Raw genomic sequence first — 16,859 nt, 5'->3', positions numbered from 1 at the left:
AGCCCTCCTCTACAATTCCAAGAATTTAATTTGAAAGGCAAAGATATGATGGTTGACTAAAAGTATCTCAGACTGCTAATTCTTGATCCTTCAATATGTTTGCTGCTAATTGGATATAATGGAAACTTTGTCAACCTCTTTGAATAGACTTACCGTTTTATCCACATTCCATGTGAGAGTAGCCTCATCCGTCGGTATATTGTTCTCGTCTATCTGTTTTTCTTCACATAATGAATTCATACAACGTATGTTCAAATCAGAAATGTCATTGTCCATATCGATCAAAGAATTTTAGAGGGATAAGATATTTCCACAGTTGTTTATTTGTTTGAAAGGGCGGCCTGTTTTCTTGATATGCTGGTTGGTAATCTCATTATCAGAATCTGGAATAACGTTTATTTTATTCATCGAAGATGTATTAACAAGACTTGTATTCAGTGGGAACGGGTTCTGTAAGAAGACGGAGTCTGAAGGTTTAAGGGTTTCCCTATTAGTTGAAATAGGGATTTTCTTGCTATTTAATAGGGCATCCTTCCCGGTTGAAAGGATTTCTTTGTTGTCAAAGGTTTCAGAAATGTGAGAAGAAGAAGAAGAAGAAAGGGGAGATAAACCGATTGCAGGATCTTGCATGCCTTGAAGTTTAGCAGAAGACATGTTCACAGAAGAAACATGTTCCTCAAAAGAATCATGAGAGTCAGAATCAAAGCTGTTGTATTCCGAATAAACTGAAACTTTTAAATCAGTTTCCATTATGTGAATCACGTAAGTTTGATCCTTAAACACAATCTTCATATTCTCATTGAAGGACAGACCCTACATCCAGTCTGTTTTTTAGAATAATGTCACGATGAACCGCAATGGATTCACCTAATAAATTCCCAACAAAGAGAAAAACATATTCTGACCATAAAGGAAGAGTAACACATGTGATGTGTAACCAAGCTAATCTATCAAAAGATTTTTCAAACTCCGTAGCTCTACAAAATCCTTGAATGAAACCATCTTTTGATCCTTGTTTGTTAATGATGAATGAGACAGCCTATTCCGAGGTGTAAAAGGTAATAAGCATATCAGGTCCTCCCAAGATAGATAATTTTTCAAAATTAATGTTAAGCTTGAATAAGTAATCACCCACAGTGGTGATAGACGTTGATGAATCCATGAAAATGGCCACAGAACGATGCAGCCAATCATCGTTATTGATAACACCCTTGTAGGTTACCAAGGGAGAAACGGGTTTCAAGTTTTCCTTCATCGCATCTGCGTAACTCCTATTGTCACAAGTCGCAGAAACATGTGATAAGAAAAGACCTTGGTAAAAGTCCTCGGGACTCATATGATAAGAAAATCAAACATAAAAATATCGAGAATTATCATAAGAGAATGATAAAGAACGATAACTACACTATGAAACATATTTTCCTATTGAAAGATAATAGGAACGATGCGACTATTGATTGAGGTTAGAGAAGAAGCGGTATCAGAATTTGAAGACGGACACGAGGTTGAACTCGGTGGAATTATCTCGGGCCCTGTGTCTTAGGAGTTAAACTCGATAGAAATATCCCGAGACTCATATCGACTTGTACGGACGTAAGAAAAGGTACGAGTTTAACTCAGTGGAATTATCCCGGGGCTGTACCATATGGTTGTGGTTAAACTCGGTGGAACTATCCCGGGACCAAACCATAAGGAACAAGATATGAGCGACTTGTCAGAAATGCAGCTCGATATGGATGTAAAAGGAAAATATGATCCAAAATTTAAAACGTCCGTCAAAAACTAAAGAGACGAAACAAAAAAAGAAAAAAAATCAAACGATAACGAGAAATAAAAGATGATATGTACGAATATAACATAAACATAAATCTTATGAAATGTATATACAATGAAATGTATATACGATTATCAAAACGTATGTGAAAGTGAGTAAATAATATAATATAGTATAATTTGACAAAAGCAATATATTTTCTACATAAAGTGGTTTTCAAACGTTTTCACCCTTTATGTAATATTAGTTATGATTTGGTGAACTCACGCAGTTTTATTTTGACCCCGTTACTCCTCCCATTTTATAGGAAGCGTAAGATATGACTTGACTAGTCAAGCTTCCAAAGTTTTAATTCTCGGAAGTTAGTTGTACGAGGCATGAGAGAAGACTTTCATTCTAGCAATTCGTAATAATCTAGATGTTCTTACTATATAATTGTATATTGCGTTCAAACTCTTATGTTTATTCAAACAGGGTCACTTGTATTTTGATATCGTTTCATATCTGAAACACGCGTTATAAATCGTGAAAAATTTATAAGTGTTTTTAGGCTTTCTACGGATTTTAGAGCTACCACTCCCATTCCCTAGCGCTGGTCTCGGCTCATGAAATTTGGTAACTGTCAAGCTATGATGCATGTGTGGTTTTGATGGGGACAGCATGGCCATTATGCGAGAAATGCTCACATTCCGTGTAATGGAATACCACGGATAATATAAACCAACCTCCTCCGAAAAGACACAGTTTTTGCGATTGTTTCTGGTTAGATACAACCAGATAAACCATATAGTAAAGGTGAACATCGTGAAGTTCAAATGCGATAAGCTCAATAGCAATCAAACCTCTTGAGCTAGTCTAGTACAACCAAGAACGTTTTTGACGTACTCATGAAACGACGTCTAACTTACATCTTTTCGCATATAAAAGATGTATAGAGTTGCGAGAGATAAAACGATAAACGATAAGAATGAGTAGCAATAAAGAGTCTGATGTCGAAAGAAACTTATGTAAATCCCGTTTTATGAAAAGAAAAATATTTGATCAAAATGAGATGTTTTGAAAAGACATAAATGTGCCCGGACACGAATCATAAAGACATTGCATTGACACGAATAGAATTGCATCACTACATCAATATTGCATTGTAATACCCCAATTATTTTAAAAATAATTAAGGCGCGCCACGTATCGTAGATTCTGATAAATTAAATTAAAATGAATTTAATTAAATTATATTGGAAATTTAAAATAATTTTCGTTAAGCGAATTAGCGAGATTTAAGGAAATAACTTCAAAAATTAATATAAAATAGAATATAAATCCCATGATAGAAATTATTTCGCCAAAGTCCGCGAAATATTTTATTATATTAATGGTGAAAGTTTCTATTCAATCGTAGACCACTTAAATTTTGGGCACGGATACGATTTGGACCAAATTGCAACTTTTGAAAGTTTCAAGGACCAAAGTGAAATTTAACCATTATATATATAAAATCTTCATCATGAAGGATGAAGAATCATTCAGAAACCAAATCCTCATAACATTTTCCATTTCCTTCGTCATTTCCGACGATTTGTCGCTCGATCTCCGTTTCTCGTCTGTTTTTGACGTTCTATAGCTCGAATCGATCGTATTTCGACGGGGAATCACGGTAAGCTTTACGTTTCACATTTTTAATGGATGAAATTTATGGTATATCGAGTTAAAATTTTACGCTATCGAGCGGTTTATTCGTTTTAACAATTTTGGATTCGATTTTGATGTTTTAAGCTTAGATTTAGTGTTTTCGACGTGTTTGAGTGTTAATCGAAGTGCGGGTGTTTGAAATTTAGTCGGAATCGCGCCGGGGAAAAAATCCAAGGGCTGTGCGGGCGCATAGTCAAACTGTGCGGGCGCATAGTCTGTCAACTGTGCGGGCGCAATGTTCGACTCTGCCGGCGCACAGTCTGTCAAGACTGTGAGAGCACACAATCACCCTTTGGGGGCGCACTGGCAGACGCGTGCACGCACAAGCTTTGATTTATTACAGCTGTGCATTTGATTATGAATACGAATATGAAAGTTGGATATATGAATGTGGATACGAGAGTGAACTCGGTTGAGGTAACCTGAGCCCCGTATCTAGTGGGTTGAACTCGGTTCAGTTATCCCGGAGCCACAAACTTGAAATTAAGAGGTTGGTCGCGGCTTACGCAGCTGAGTTATCCCGGGGCTGGACCATTTGGATCAGTTTGATTTGATTATATATGTTTAGCATGTTCGAGGTTTAGGGTTTCAATCGGATCTTGTACTTGGCTACGCGTGATTTAAATGCTATTGTATTGTTTTACGTTTAATATGAATAATTATTAGTAAGTATATGAACTCACTCAGTATATTCCCATATACTGACCCCTCACAGTTTCCCCTCTCAGGTGAAAAAGAATTTTGAAGTGACGGACTTCTTTCTTCGTTCCAGAAGTCTAGTATTTTTGAAAAGTATGTAAAGATACAGTACGAAAGCCAACCAAGGGCCAAGCCAAACCAGTTCAAATCAAATCGAACCAGACTCAGAGCGGCAAGAAGCAGCTCGGCCGACCTTTAGCCAGCCCACGACTCTGAGCTGGCCAAGGGCCAGCTGATTTCGGGCTTCAAACAAAAAAATCTGATAATTGGGAAACGGCATGGAAATTCTTGGCAAATATACTTATACACCTTTCATAAGAAACATATATTTGGTTCACACCCAAAGAAATCTTTCTTGGCTTGCACTCAAAGAAAGAAGCATTGGAAAAAGTAACTTAAGGAAGAAGAAATCAATGTTGACTTAGATCAATCCTCTTTTGGAAGTGAGATAAGTCAAATTTGATACATTTAAGCTTCTTTTGAAAATGAGATAAGCAACCTTGATTCTCTCAAGCTCACTATGGAAGACCTTGATTGTCACTCAAAGAAGATATCAAGATGATATTAAATCAAGTTATCCTTGGAAATAAAATAAGTGAACCATGATTCACTCAAGATGGCTATGGAAGGACTTCCTCACCACTCCACTCTCTATGGAAAGAAGAGATATAAAACTTGATCATCACTCAAATTCTATGAAGAGAAGAGGGATTCTTAACTTGAGCAACTTTATAAATAGCTTGGAGTAGTGTAAAGAAAGACATCTCATATCTTACATTTTACATCTTATATTAGATCATTGACAACACCATTATAGTTAGTCTAGTTTAGAGTTTTGTTTATCATTTCTACTCTATCCTTTGGAATTATTTCACCAAACATATCAGGATTATATAGTTGACCTACGACAATCATTGAGAGATCAATTATTGTTGTTTTCTTATCAATCATGAATTCTATATATATTATTGTTGAATTTCCTTTAGATATGAGCAGCTAATCCCATTTTCGGGAAATATTAATGTGTGTTCTTTAGGTTTGCTGAATAAATATCATTTAATTAATTGACTAGGTTAATTATAACACGAGAATAAGTAATTGCCTATTAATTAGTTATTTCTATGTTTCTATCTATAGCGGCTTGAGAAAAACCTATAGGTGCATTAAATTAGCCATAACCATAATTTGACAACATAATCCATATCCCATGAGATTAATTGCATAATGAAAATTAATAATCCATGATCTTCCATATTATTGATTAAACCCATTTTTATTAAAAGTAAATTTATCTCAAATCATATTTGTTCAATTTAGTTTTATTAATTTGAAGTTATTTCAACCAAATTATCTTTTTTGCTATCAAATCGAGTATCTTAATTGGGTGTATTTAGCTGCTTTCCTTGTGGGTACAATATCCATACTTTACAGTCTGTATTACGAGTTGACAGTGTGCACTTGTAGCATTTTTCTTAACACTACACTAGCTCGACGAACCATACACTTCACATACACCACGCCAATTGATTTTTACCAATCAAACAATCTTCTTCGCTTCAATCAGTCAACACACTGCTGCACATCGATCCGAAGATGGATTCCACATCTGGATTGTTAGAAAATGAGCGAAGGACTTAGAACGGTACTTCTAAGGACCCAATTCTTCTTTCCATCACCTTTTCCATGCTTATTTTAGAACTGCTACATTTCATGTCTTAGATCGCATATTAGGGTTGTTTTGCTATAAACTGCCATAACTGTTGTATTTGATGTTGATGCCACTGTTAGTATAGATCTGCATTAGAAATAGCTTTTTAGGTTGTTTTATTTAATTTTCAGCATGCCCACATGTCAGATCTAATCAGATCTGTTCAGATTTGTAGGTAGAATTGTACGTTTATCCATAAACTGCTATTTTTAACTGCTCTTACCATGATGTAATTGTCACAACCCAAAACTTTAGGTCGAGACCGGCGCTAGGGAATAGGAGTGTTTTCTACGAAGCCCGTAGCAAGCCTAAAAATGCTATAAACTTTTTCACGATCTAATCAACTCATCAAACATATATTCATACACAAAACGTTTTCAAAAAAGCTTTTCAAAGTGATACGTTTATAAACATCTTTTCATAATCTGAAAACAATACATAGAAACCTGGGTCTTATAATGAGATATCACATATCCAGCATAGCACGTTTCACATCATAGAACGGTTAAAGCACAATTTTGAAACCTTTCATACATATTAGATATAGGCAAAACATTTTAAACTGTTTGATCAATCGTATATATACACTAGGACCTGACTACTGCAGCAATACTGACTCAAACCTTCTTTCTATACATACTTTAAAGCACGGACTTCTAGAACGGGTAGAAGTCCGTCACGTCAAAAAGACTATATACCTGAAAAAGGATTGTATTGACGGAGTCAGTTAAAACTGAGTGAGTTCATAACTTTACAAAAAATTATTAATTAAACCATTCAAAATCATGCTTATAAATCAATCATTCATATGAATCAATATATAACTTCCTATTGAAACCCTATACCTCAACTTATATCATCATAATTCCAAATTTAATTGAAGTTATGAACAGATCGAACAACTTATTCATGATGGTTTGGTCCTGAGATAATCCAACCGAGTTTAACAACAATCATATGGTATAATCCCGGGATAGTTCAACCGAGTTCAACTCTTACCATTTCTTATTTCCAAAGTTATTGAGTAACTTATTCCTGATGGTTTAGTCCAAGATAATTCAACCGAGTTTAACCACAACCATATGGTATAGTCCCGGGATAGTTCAACCGAGTTTAACTTGTACCATTACTTATGTCCAACTTATCGAAGTGAGTCCCGGGATAGTTCCGCCGAGTTTAAATCCCTAGACACAAGTCCCGAGATAATTCTACCTAGTTCAACCTCGTATCTCTCGCAAATAAGGAAGACGTCTTCATAATTCTGATCAAATGAAGTACTGCAGATTTTCTTGAACTTAACGGGTGATCACACATTTCCTATTGCCGCCTAATAGGAACTCTTGTCTCATCAGATCTATGCTGGTTTCAAAGCAATGATGTATGCATTTCCAACAAAGCATTTCATTCATAAATAATGTTATGCAATTCGTATAAATATTTTGCGAAGAAAGAAATGCATTTTTAATACGTCAAATGTAAACATCAATATAAACTCACAACTTTCGATTCCAAAAACTCCGATCAAATAATCTTTCGTCAAACTCCCTGATCTCTTTACCCGGTAGTAGATTGCCTTGTCGGATCTAGAGCAATTCAAATACCATTCTAGTAAGAATCTATTTCTATAAACATTTTAAACTCGAGGTATAAATGTATTCATATAAGTCATCGTATTTTATTCGTGTCTAAACCCGATACTTTTCTATTTATTTTTATCAATATTTATATCATCTCAATATTAAACTTATCTTTTACTTATCGATATACAATTCTATCTCGACATACTACTAGCTTTATAAGTCCATACTTGTCAATAAAACAATTTTGTCCTAGTTAAGTCTTTAAGTTTATTAATTAAACTTATGGGCCGTTTGGTTTGCCTAAAATAGGGTGGAATGGGAATGGGACTGAGAATGATTCCCATTATTTGTGTTTGTATTGTCAAATTGTAGTAGGGAATGGGAATGTGATAACCCCACGTGCTCTCAAGTCCTATGCCAAAATCAACCATAATTCAACCACAACAACACACATTCCATAGCCTATAATCATCATAATGAATCCATCACAATTTCAGCTCATCGCCGGAAAACCTAACCAATTTCTCATCCAAAAATTCATCAAATAACTCAATCAAAACTCACTATTATTAGCATACCTTGGTTGTTGACTGAAAACCGAAGCTCTAGCATCAAGAATCATGGAAATCGGTCAAGAAACGAGCTTCGTAGCTCGGATTAAATTGAAATGATAAAAAATGCTCCTAAGGCATTTTGGCTCCTATTTTGCCTCCTAGAAGTATTTATTCCTTAAGAAAATGAAATGGAAGAAGAACAATTTTTTAGAGCTGACATGTGTTGGTGTTGCCCCTTAATAATTAATTAAAAGGGTATATATATATATATATATATATATATATATATATAACAAAGAGTCCTCTTTCGTCCTCAAATAAATTGACTCAAACCATTCGCAATTCTAACTCTTCGTCTAATTTCATCCGTCAAACGCTAAATTTTTTAAATCCGATAGATTCCGTATTATTTATTTTTAAATAAATAATATTCTTTTCATATCTTATAATTCCATTTTCTGATAATTTATTTTGGCAATTCTATCCAAAACGCTCAATTTTCAATTTCAGTTAAATTGCACTTTTTTCACTTGCTCGTCCAAATTTTGTTTTAATAATTATCGATAACCATTTGATTAATATTATTTTTATCAATACTAATTCCTGTCAATTATCTATTTAATTTCTTTTTTCCGGGAATTTAAAAGCCTACTTTGCAATTTCAAGCTAAAGTGTAATTTTAGCCACTTTCTCAAATTTATTCTTTTGAACTAATTCCACTTCTCTTATGGAATATTATTATTGAAATTATCTTATTAAAATTTCAATGTCGACTTATTCAGGTCTTCTTTTATTTAATTTTTCCGCTTAATTTCTTATTTAACTCATTTTGCCATTCAAAATGAGACTCACCGCTTATTTTCTAAACATCAAAATTCCAGGTTTTTACATTTGTGGGGCATAATTTTGGGGAAATTAGCCCTATTTTCCACTTTCCTAATAGAGCGAACTCTTCTACTTGCGTTTGTGCTCTGTGATGACCACTCATCAGAGCATTTAGTTTTCTAGAGAGGGACTGGATGGTTAAAGGAAGAGTCTTTCTCTTGTTCTGCTTATTCTGGATTCCGTAATCTGGCTTTGGACGGACCGATCTATAGTTCCTATGACAATTTATATGTTTTCAACTATATACATTGTTACTGGAAAAAGTTGTCTATGGAAATTATAAATATCAAAGTTTAAAATAAAGTTTTTTGTTCCATTGTCTCATGGATTGTGCTTTTAGAATTTATGGTCATTTGCCCGTTCTTTTTTAGGTACATGTGCTTTTCACTAACCAGTATGCATGCTTGATAAAAGATCTATTATTGGTTCATTCAACATCTGGTACATTACTTTAGATGCTTTCTATTTCAAGCGGTTATACCCCTGTTATTAATTTAGTCATTTCTAGACTTTGATTAAATCGTTTCTCTATACGAGACATTGAATATTCTTGTTATATATATCTTAATTCTATCACTCATGCACATATGGAGATTGACAATATCATGCCTATTAGGCAAGACATCAGATAAGTGGAAGAATATATTTCATTATTGACTCTCGAACTCGAATGCATCAGACAAATAAATTGTTGAAAAAAATATTCAAATGCGGAAACTAAAACTAGAAAACATGATAAACGGTTTAGGCGAACAAATCTGCGAACGCCCCAAGCACGGGCGAGGTTGCAATGGTCCCGTAGTCGATTAGGTCATGAATCTTCTGCTGGAGAGTGATGCAATAATCTTTACGATGGCCTTCAATTTGATGTAGCTTGCAGTACGTGTTTGCGATAAAACTAATGCTACTATGGTCGGGCATCCTCTTTACTGTTACTGGCCTTAGTAAGTCTACGGCTTTTAACTCTTCAAACATGACAGATAGGGGTTTCTTGAGTTTAGTGAATTTTCTGTCAGTAACTTTCGGCACACTTGAACACTTCTGGATCTTCTTTCGAACAACATGTTGCGCATTGATGAGAGGCTCTAGTGTAACAGGTCTTTTGCTCATGGTTCTGATCATACCCTTGACTTCATTCTCCATTTCATGCTTAAAGTAAGCCATCTCGTCACTCATTGGAGTAATAATGTATGCTTTGCTGACTGTTAACTCTTCCTTTGTAACGCCGTCACTGCCGAGGGCTTCTATAGGAATTTTGGTGCTTCCCTTCTCTATCAAATCTTGAATAGCATGTTTCAAAATTGTGCATTGCTCCATATAGTGCCCAGACATCTGGTAATACTCAGAGATATCCTCTCTCGACAGTGGTTCTATATGACCATCCTCCATTTGGTCTCGGGTGATTGGCTTTCCCAATTTTGAAGAACCTCTACATCTCTCTTCTTCAGAGTTTGTGCCATTGGTTTTTAAGAACGCTTATTCTTCATCATTCTAATTTCTTGTCAAATTTGAGGACCCTTCTTCATACCTCTTCCTTTTAGCCCCCTTCTCAGGTGAATCTAGAATGTCGGTTTGATCTTGCCTTATTTGATTCATGTCTTCGGCTTCTAGTTGCTTCGATGTTGTGGTTTTAGCAAACCATTGATTGTGGTCATCTGGTTATTCGAAAGAGCGGTCAAAGGGATGATGTTCTGATTCCTTTCCTTCATGATTAGCTCAATCTCTTGAGCACATTTCCTTGCATCGGCTTGACTGGCAGCCAGGTCCTTGTTATCGTAGTGCGTCATCTTGGAAATATTTGTGAGTAGCGGTCACAGCTATATTTTCTATATGGCTGTATACACAAGGGGTTAATATATGATGTTTTATTATCATAATACGACATGATTTTTTTTTTGTCGATAAACCAAATTGATTAAAAGGCATAAAACGCCAAAAACGAGCTACAACTCAAAACAGTTGTTATATCCAACAACTATTTACATCATCTCCTATACTGAGATTAAGTTTGCTACAAACAGCAAATCTAATTCTTTTGATAACATCACCTTCCCTAGGTCTAATACCCTTGAAGATGAAGTTGTTCCTCTCCTGCCAAATACAGTAGACAGTAGCACAGAAGGCCAAACGACACAATCTATTTCTCACACTCCTGCCATTAAACTTCCTGGCAAACCAGCTTACCTCTCTGTTCCAACTTAAAAGATCTCTCAAGATCCTGCAGCCTTTAAGAATATTTCTCCAAACTGCTTCAAAAACGTTACATTCAAAGAAAAGATGCTGCACAGTTTTTGGTTCCCTGTTGCAAACCACAGTTAGGGCTAGTAATAGAACCCCAATTATAAAGTTTTTTCCTAGTAATGAGACCATTCCTGATAGCAACCATTCCTGATAGCGATCCAAGCAATAAAACTATGGCGAGGGATAATAAGACTCTTCCAAATAAGAGAGTGCCAGTTCACAATTTGAGCTTTAGGACAGAGGAATTTCCAGGTAGCATTGATAGAGAATGCATCTTTTTTCTAAGGCTTGAAAAAAATCTCGTCCTTCTCAAGAATGTTAAATCTAAAATTGCTCTTAATGAACTCCCAGGCTGCCAAAGAGATATCATCCATAGCATCAGGCAGATTCCATCTACCATTTTGATCAAGTCTGAAATCCTGGCATACTTTGGAATGTCAGCATCTTCAATATTGATCACAGGGAAGGAGTCAATCACAGATTTCCCAAACATCCACGGATCATACCAAAAACAGGTGATTTTTATTATGTAGCTATATGTAATCAGTAACAATTTTAATATATTTAGCAGTAAAATTATTTGCTGTTAATTCGGTATTTTTTAGAAATAAGCGGAAGTATTTCACCTCCGTAGAAGGAGCCTCCTCTCTTTTTAAAGACTTTAGACGTTTTTTATACTTTTTCCGATATTAAGAATATATTTCCTCCTGGTTATAAATATTAGGAGCATGTTTGTCCATTTTTACTTTACTTTATTTTCAAGAATGATTAGTTTGCCCGTCTTTTCAGTTAATAAAAATGATTGGTTGTCCCGTCATACATTGAAAATTAAGCAATCGCATAATTTACTAATCGCACCAACTTGCGTATATATTGTTCTTCATCTAGATAATTAGTATAATATAAGAAAATGAAACTTGCAAGTTTACAATTAATATTAGTAAACTCCTTTAAATGTTCTATCCAGCTCAGGGACATAGATGTTTTCTTTTTATCAAGTACTAATTCAACATGATAGTGAAATTAACGGACATCCAAATTGAAACTTCCCTTCAAGAGTATCAAAAGTGACAGGTTTATATCCTTATCTTGAAAATCTATTAAAAAATATAAAATGAATATTTGTAGCCGGAGTCCAACCTCTATCTAGTCTTGAATTCATTAACCCTCCTCTATTTTTAAAAATTTACTTCATTTTAAGTAATATTTGATAGCAGCATGAGCTGGCGGCCACCCTAATTTAAGGGCAGTTCCGTCCATAAGGTTATGGTGTTCTTTTAATTTGAAGAGCAACAGTGCAAACTTGGTGCTTGTTAAACTTTTTTTTTTTCCGCTAATGTTATGAAAACACGGGTACCTTTTAACCCATTTTTGTTTGCACATTCACATTGCAAAATCATTGATTTCACCCAAATCCACAACTTTTATTTTCAGTGCACCTCAAACATTAAAATTCACACCTTTTGATTTTAATTGCACCCTTAAGCATCAATTTGACTTCTTTTTCAATACTTCATATTTTAATAAATATGCTAAATAGTCCTCAATGTTATAAACAAAAAACTCATCTTCCTAACAATTTCAAAACACCTATTATATTTATTGATAAAAAATAAATTTAAAATATTTGTATTGAAATTTTATATTTGTCCCAAAAAATTAATTCCAAAATTTTAGATCTATAATTAATAATTTTTTAATAAATTCTAATTATATATATAATTTTTTTGATGAATTTGGATATATAATTAATTTATAATTTTAGTAAAAGAATTAAATTAAATAATCTAAACTTGGCAGCAGAATCTACTGCATTCGCTATACGCTTGAGCTCGCTGGCAGACCCTCTGCCATCACTCTGACAATGGCCTGAGTGTCAAAGTTTGTCTAACCCATTTGGATTCGTCCTCAGATCTTTCATTTGAGGACGAAGACAGATGAGGTTCGTCCTCAATTCGTCTGAGAAGACGAACCCCTTCTCATGACGAATCCAGATGGGGTCTGGGTTCATCCTCAGTTCGTCTGAGAAGAACCCCTTCTGGATTCGTCTTCTCAGACGAACCTGTCCTAATTTGAGGACGAACCCAGATAGGTTCGTCTTCTCAAACGAACTTTGACACTTCAGCCACTGCCGGAGTGGTAGCAAAGGGGCTGCCGGAGCGGAAGTGGTTGACTTCGGAGTTTTAGAATATTGAATTTAATTTTTTAATAAAATTTACAATTATCTATAATTACAATTTTTTTTGAGAAATAATTATGATTAATTTGAAGTTATTAATTATATGTTCAAACTTTTGTAATTAATTTTGCGGAGTCAAGACGGCAAGGTCGAATACAGGCGGATGTGGGTTATTATATCATAGTAATTTTTATTTTTATTAATTAATATTTATTTGTATTAAACAAGTCAAGACGACAAGTTTTTTGTTTTAAATATAACATTAAATGTTATTTAAAATATGTGTTAAAATATAAGGTATTGATTTAAAAAAAATCAGGTAAAAAGAGGTCAATTTAATTCTTAAGGGTGGAATTGAAAACGAAAGATGCGGATTTGGGTGAAATCGGTGATTTTGTAACGTGATGATGCAAATGAAAGGGGGCTAAAGGTGGATGATTTTTCAGACCATTAACTCTTTTTGTTTTGATGAATAAAATATTTTATAAAAAGCAACGTGATGTGGCAAAACTCGCAACACAAAGCTTTCGAACAAGAAGTGACACACGCAAGCTGACACACTAAAGGCTTAGGCTAAGGGCAACGGAAAAGGAACAAAGTCATCGGTCCGAAACTAAAATATAGTATGGGTTTCAATAAAAATCTACAATCCAAATAAGAAAAACTCCGATTACAAATTTTATAAAGAAAAGCCACCTTAGTAAAGCAGTCGAAGATCACTGTATCCTATGCTATAGATAAATTCTAAAAAACTTTTGAGTTCCTGCATTTCCAATTAGAAACGATAGAATTTGCTACAATTTTGAATAATTAAGCACCTTTCGGAAACCAGACCACGTCTAATCTCTAAAGAACACTGCACCAAATATTTCTAGTAAAACCACAGTGGATAAAAATATGTTCTTACAATTCTAACATATCACGAAGCGAACTATTGCGACAATCTCAATTTGATCTATTACAAACATATAACATAAAAATAAAAAATAATTTGGCTAGCCAGCTATAATGTCAAATGTTTTTTGGAGCAACCAAACACAAGGAAATGGAGACATCACTCATGAAGACGAGATGGACATCTCAGAAATGGTAAGATTAGTAAGAGAAACGATGGGAGAGGAGCCCAAATTACTAAAGAAAACAGCCGGTAGAGAGTCATGTTCCATCTTTCGAGTGCCTCCAAGCATTATGAAAATTCATCCCGAAGCATTTCAACCTCAAATACTCTCCATTGGTCCGTACTACCATGGGGAGAAACGCCTCCATATGATTGAAGAACACAAACGCCGATTCCTTGCTGTTGTTTTAAGTCGAACGCAAGCGTTCGGCGTTGGTCTTGAAGATTTCTTTAGGGCTATACATGGAAAGGTGGATGAAATAAAAAACTGTTACTCGGAGGCTATTCAATGTAGCAACCGTGAATTAATTCAAATGATGGTTATTGACGGATGTTTTATCATGGAGCTCGTCTGCGTCGTTGGAAGATTAGTGGAAACTCCTGATATTTACGAGGCGTTATTCAAATTGCCATGGATCTTGAATTTCCTTTCTAGAGATCTTCTCAGACTAGAGAATCAAATCCCTTTTTTTGTTATTCAAATTTTGTTTGGCCTTTCATTCCCTAATAATTCCACAACCTTGACAGACCTCGTCATGGATTTCTTCGATTATTCGATGCAAAGAACCGACTGGGATACATATAAGAGCTATAAAGGCAAACATTTACTGGATTTGATTCGCTCCACATTCATACCTTCGTTCAAAAGAAAGCGTGATGATGATGATTTTGATGCAGCTGATAACGGGTTTCTTCAACGGATCCAGCCCGTTGAAAGGCTCCGTGCTGCCGGAATTAAGCTAAAAAGAAAGAAAGATGCAGAAAGTTTCTTAGAGGTTACGTTTACACCAATTAACGGGATTCTTGAAATTGCAGCTTTGCAAACAGATGACTTTATGAGCTCATTTTTACTGAATTGTGTGGCATTTGAACAATGTTATGGGAGTTATTGCTTAACCCACTTTACCTCATACGTTAATTTCATGGGATTCCTGATTAATTCCAGTTCGGACGCTGGATACTTAAGAGATCAAGGGATCATTGAGAATTACTTTGGAACTGATGAACAGGTTGTCAAATTCTTCAACATTGCAGGAAAGGATCTGTTCTTGGACCTTAATAAGAGTTATCTGAAAGAAGTTTTAGAAGATGTGAATGAGTACTATAGGAACGAATGGCATGTTCAGTGGGCTCGGTTCAACTACAATTACTTTCGAACTCCATGGACATTCTTATCAGCTTTAGCTGCTTTCATCCTCGTCTTTTTTACCATCGTTCAATCCTTCATGTCTGTCTTTGCCTACGTAAAGCCACCTCATCAGTAATGCAAATGCTCAATTTGTTTGTGTCGAAATTTTTACTAGTATTGCTTTACGTGTTTCACACGTGCCTCGTAGTGTGACTCGTCAAATAATGATAATAATATTTATTATGAATTAAGAAAATTACTTTTATGATTAATTAATAATCATTTCTATATAATTATATTTGAACAAATCTATGGGTGTATAATGCAATATATGTATCTAAGTATATTTATATAACCGTTTATTAGTATTTATTTCAGCAATTCAATGTTTCTTAATTTTGGTTAAACTTTTTGATTTCTTATTTATCTTATATAATTAGAAGATATATTTATTAGTTGGATTAAAACTATTTATTATATTGATTAATTATTTTAAAAAGTATTATATTGTTTGCACTGGCCCAAAAAGAGCTCATATGGGCTAATTCGGATTTTTGAGCCCAAAAGCCATCAACTATCCTTTTGTTCCTATCTTAGCTTAATAGTTATCTTTTTAGTCATTATCTTATTTTTAGTCATTATCTTAATTATTTAGTTTAGTATTATCTAAATAAGAGATTGTATCTCACTAGACTAGGTTTTCTATTTTAGGGTTTGTCCCCTATAAATAGCTAGCTTTAGGTTTGTATTAACTACAACTCAAATCAATCAAACAAATACAACTTCAAAGCCCTGTGCTTTTCTATCCCCAACCTCCGCGGTTGGTTAATTTAGGAGTAGTTTTCAGTATTAATCTCGCCTGAGTTCATAGCTCCCAGATTATTACTATTAGATCACGTGGTTAAGTGTCTTTAACCAAACAACACACTTTTCTGACTAAATTTCGGTCTAAAGCATACTTCCATACAGAACCCATTATAAATTCAAAGATTCGCGTGTCTGGAAATTTTCCACGCAAACATCTTTTGGCGACTCCACTGGGGACGTGTTATGGTCGATACAAGGACTGCATTTAAGAAGGAAAGTGTCAAATTCAGACTCTTTGCAAGCTGTGGTGCGATCATAGTTTTGATCAAATCATGTCTTATTATTCGAGTCAACTATCGGTGATCATAGAGAATATGAGAGCCGAACGTGCTGCTATCCAAAGGGAGATCATGGCCGATTTTAATAAATTAAATTCGGCTATAAATAATCTTGCTAAGGTGTTAGGAGGCGAACAGATCAAAGAGCCAGCCTATGAC

General features: G+C 34.7%; 1 protein-coding gene across 1 annotated transcript; it reads left to right on the top strand.

Moving 5' to 3' along the window:
• Positions 1-14,149: 14,149 nt before the first annotated feature.
• On the top strand, positions 14,150-15,936 carry LOC126665081 (UPF0481 protein At3g47200-like). The gene has a single exon (XM_050357781.1). The coding sequence runs from the start codon at positions 14,318-14,320 to the stop codon at positions 15,689-15,691; it is 1,374 nt and encodes a 457-aa protein (XP_050213738.1). The 5' UTR covers positions 14,150-14,317; the 3' UTR covers positions 15,692-15,936.
• Positions 15,937-16,859: the final 923 nt, after the last annotated feature.

This window comes from Mercurialis annua, linkage group LG1-X (assembly GCF_937616625.2).
Source record: "Mercurialis annua linkage group LG1-X, ddMerAnnu1.2, whole genome shotgun sequence".
NCBI lineage: Eukaryota > Viridiplantae > Streptophyta > Magnoliopsida > Malpighiales > Euphorbiaceae > Mercurialis > Mercurialis annua.
This window is presented reverse-complemented; position numbering and strand designations above follow the sequence as displayed.

Excerpts from the sequence above, each read along its gene's own strand:
- LOC126665081 (XM_050357781.1), top strand. The coding sequence starts at position 14,318 with ATGTCAAATGTTTTTTGGAGCAACCAAACACAAGGAAATGGAGACATC.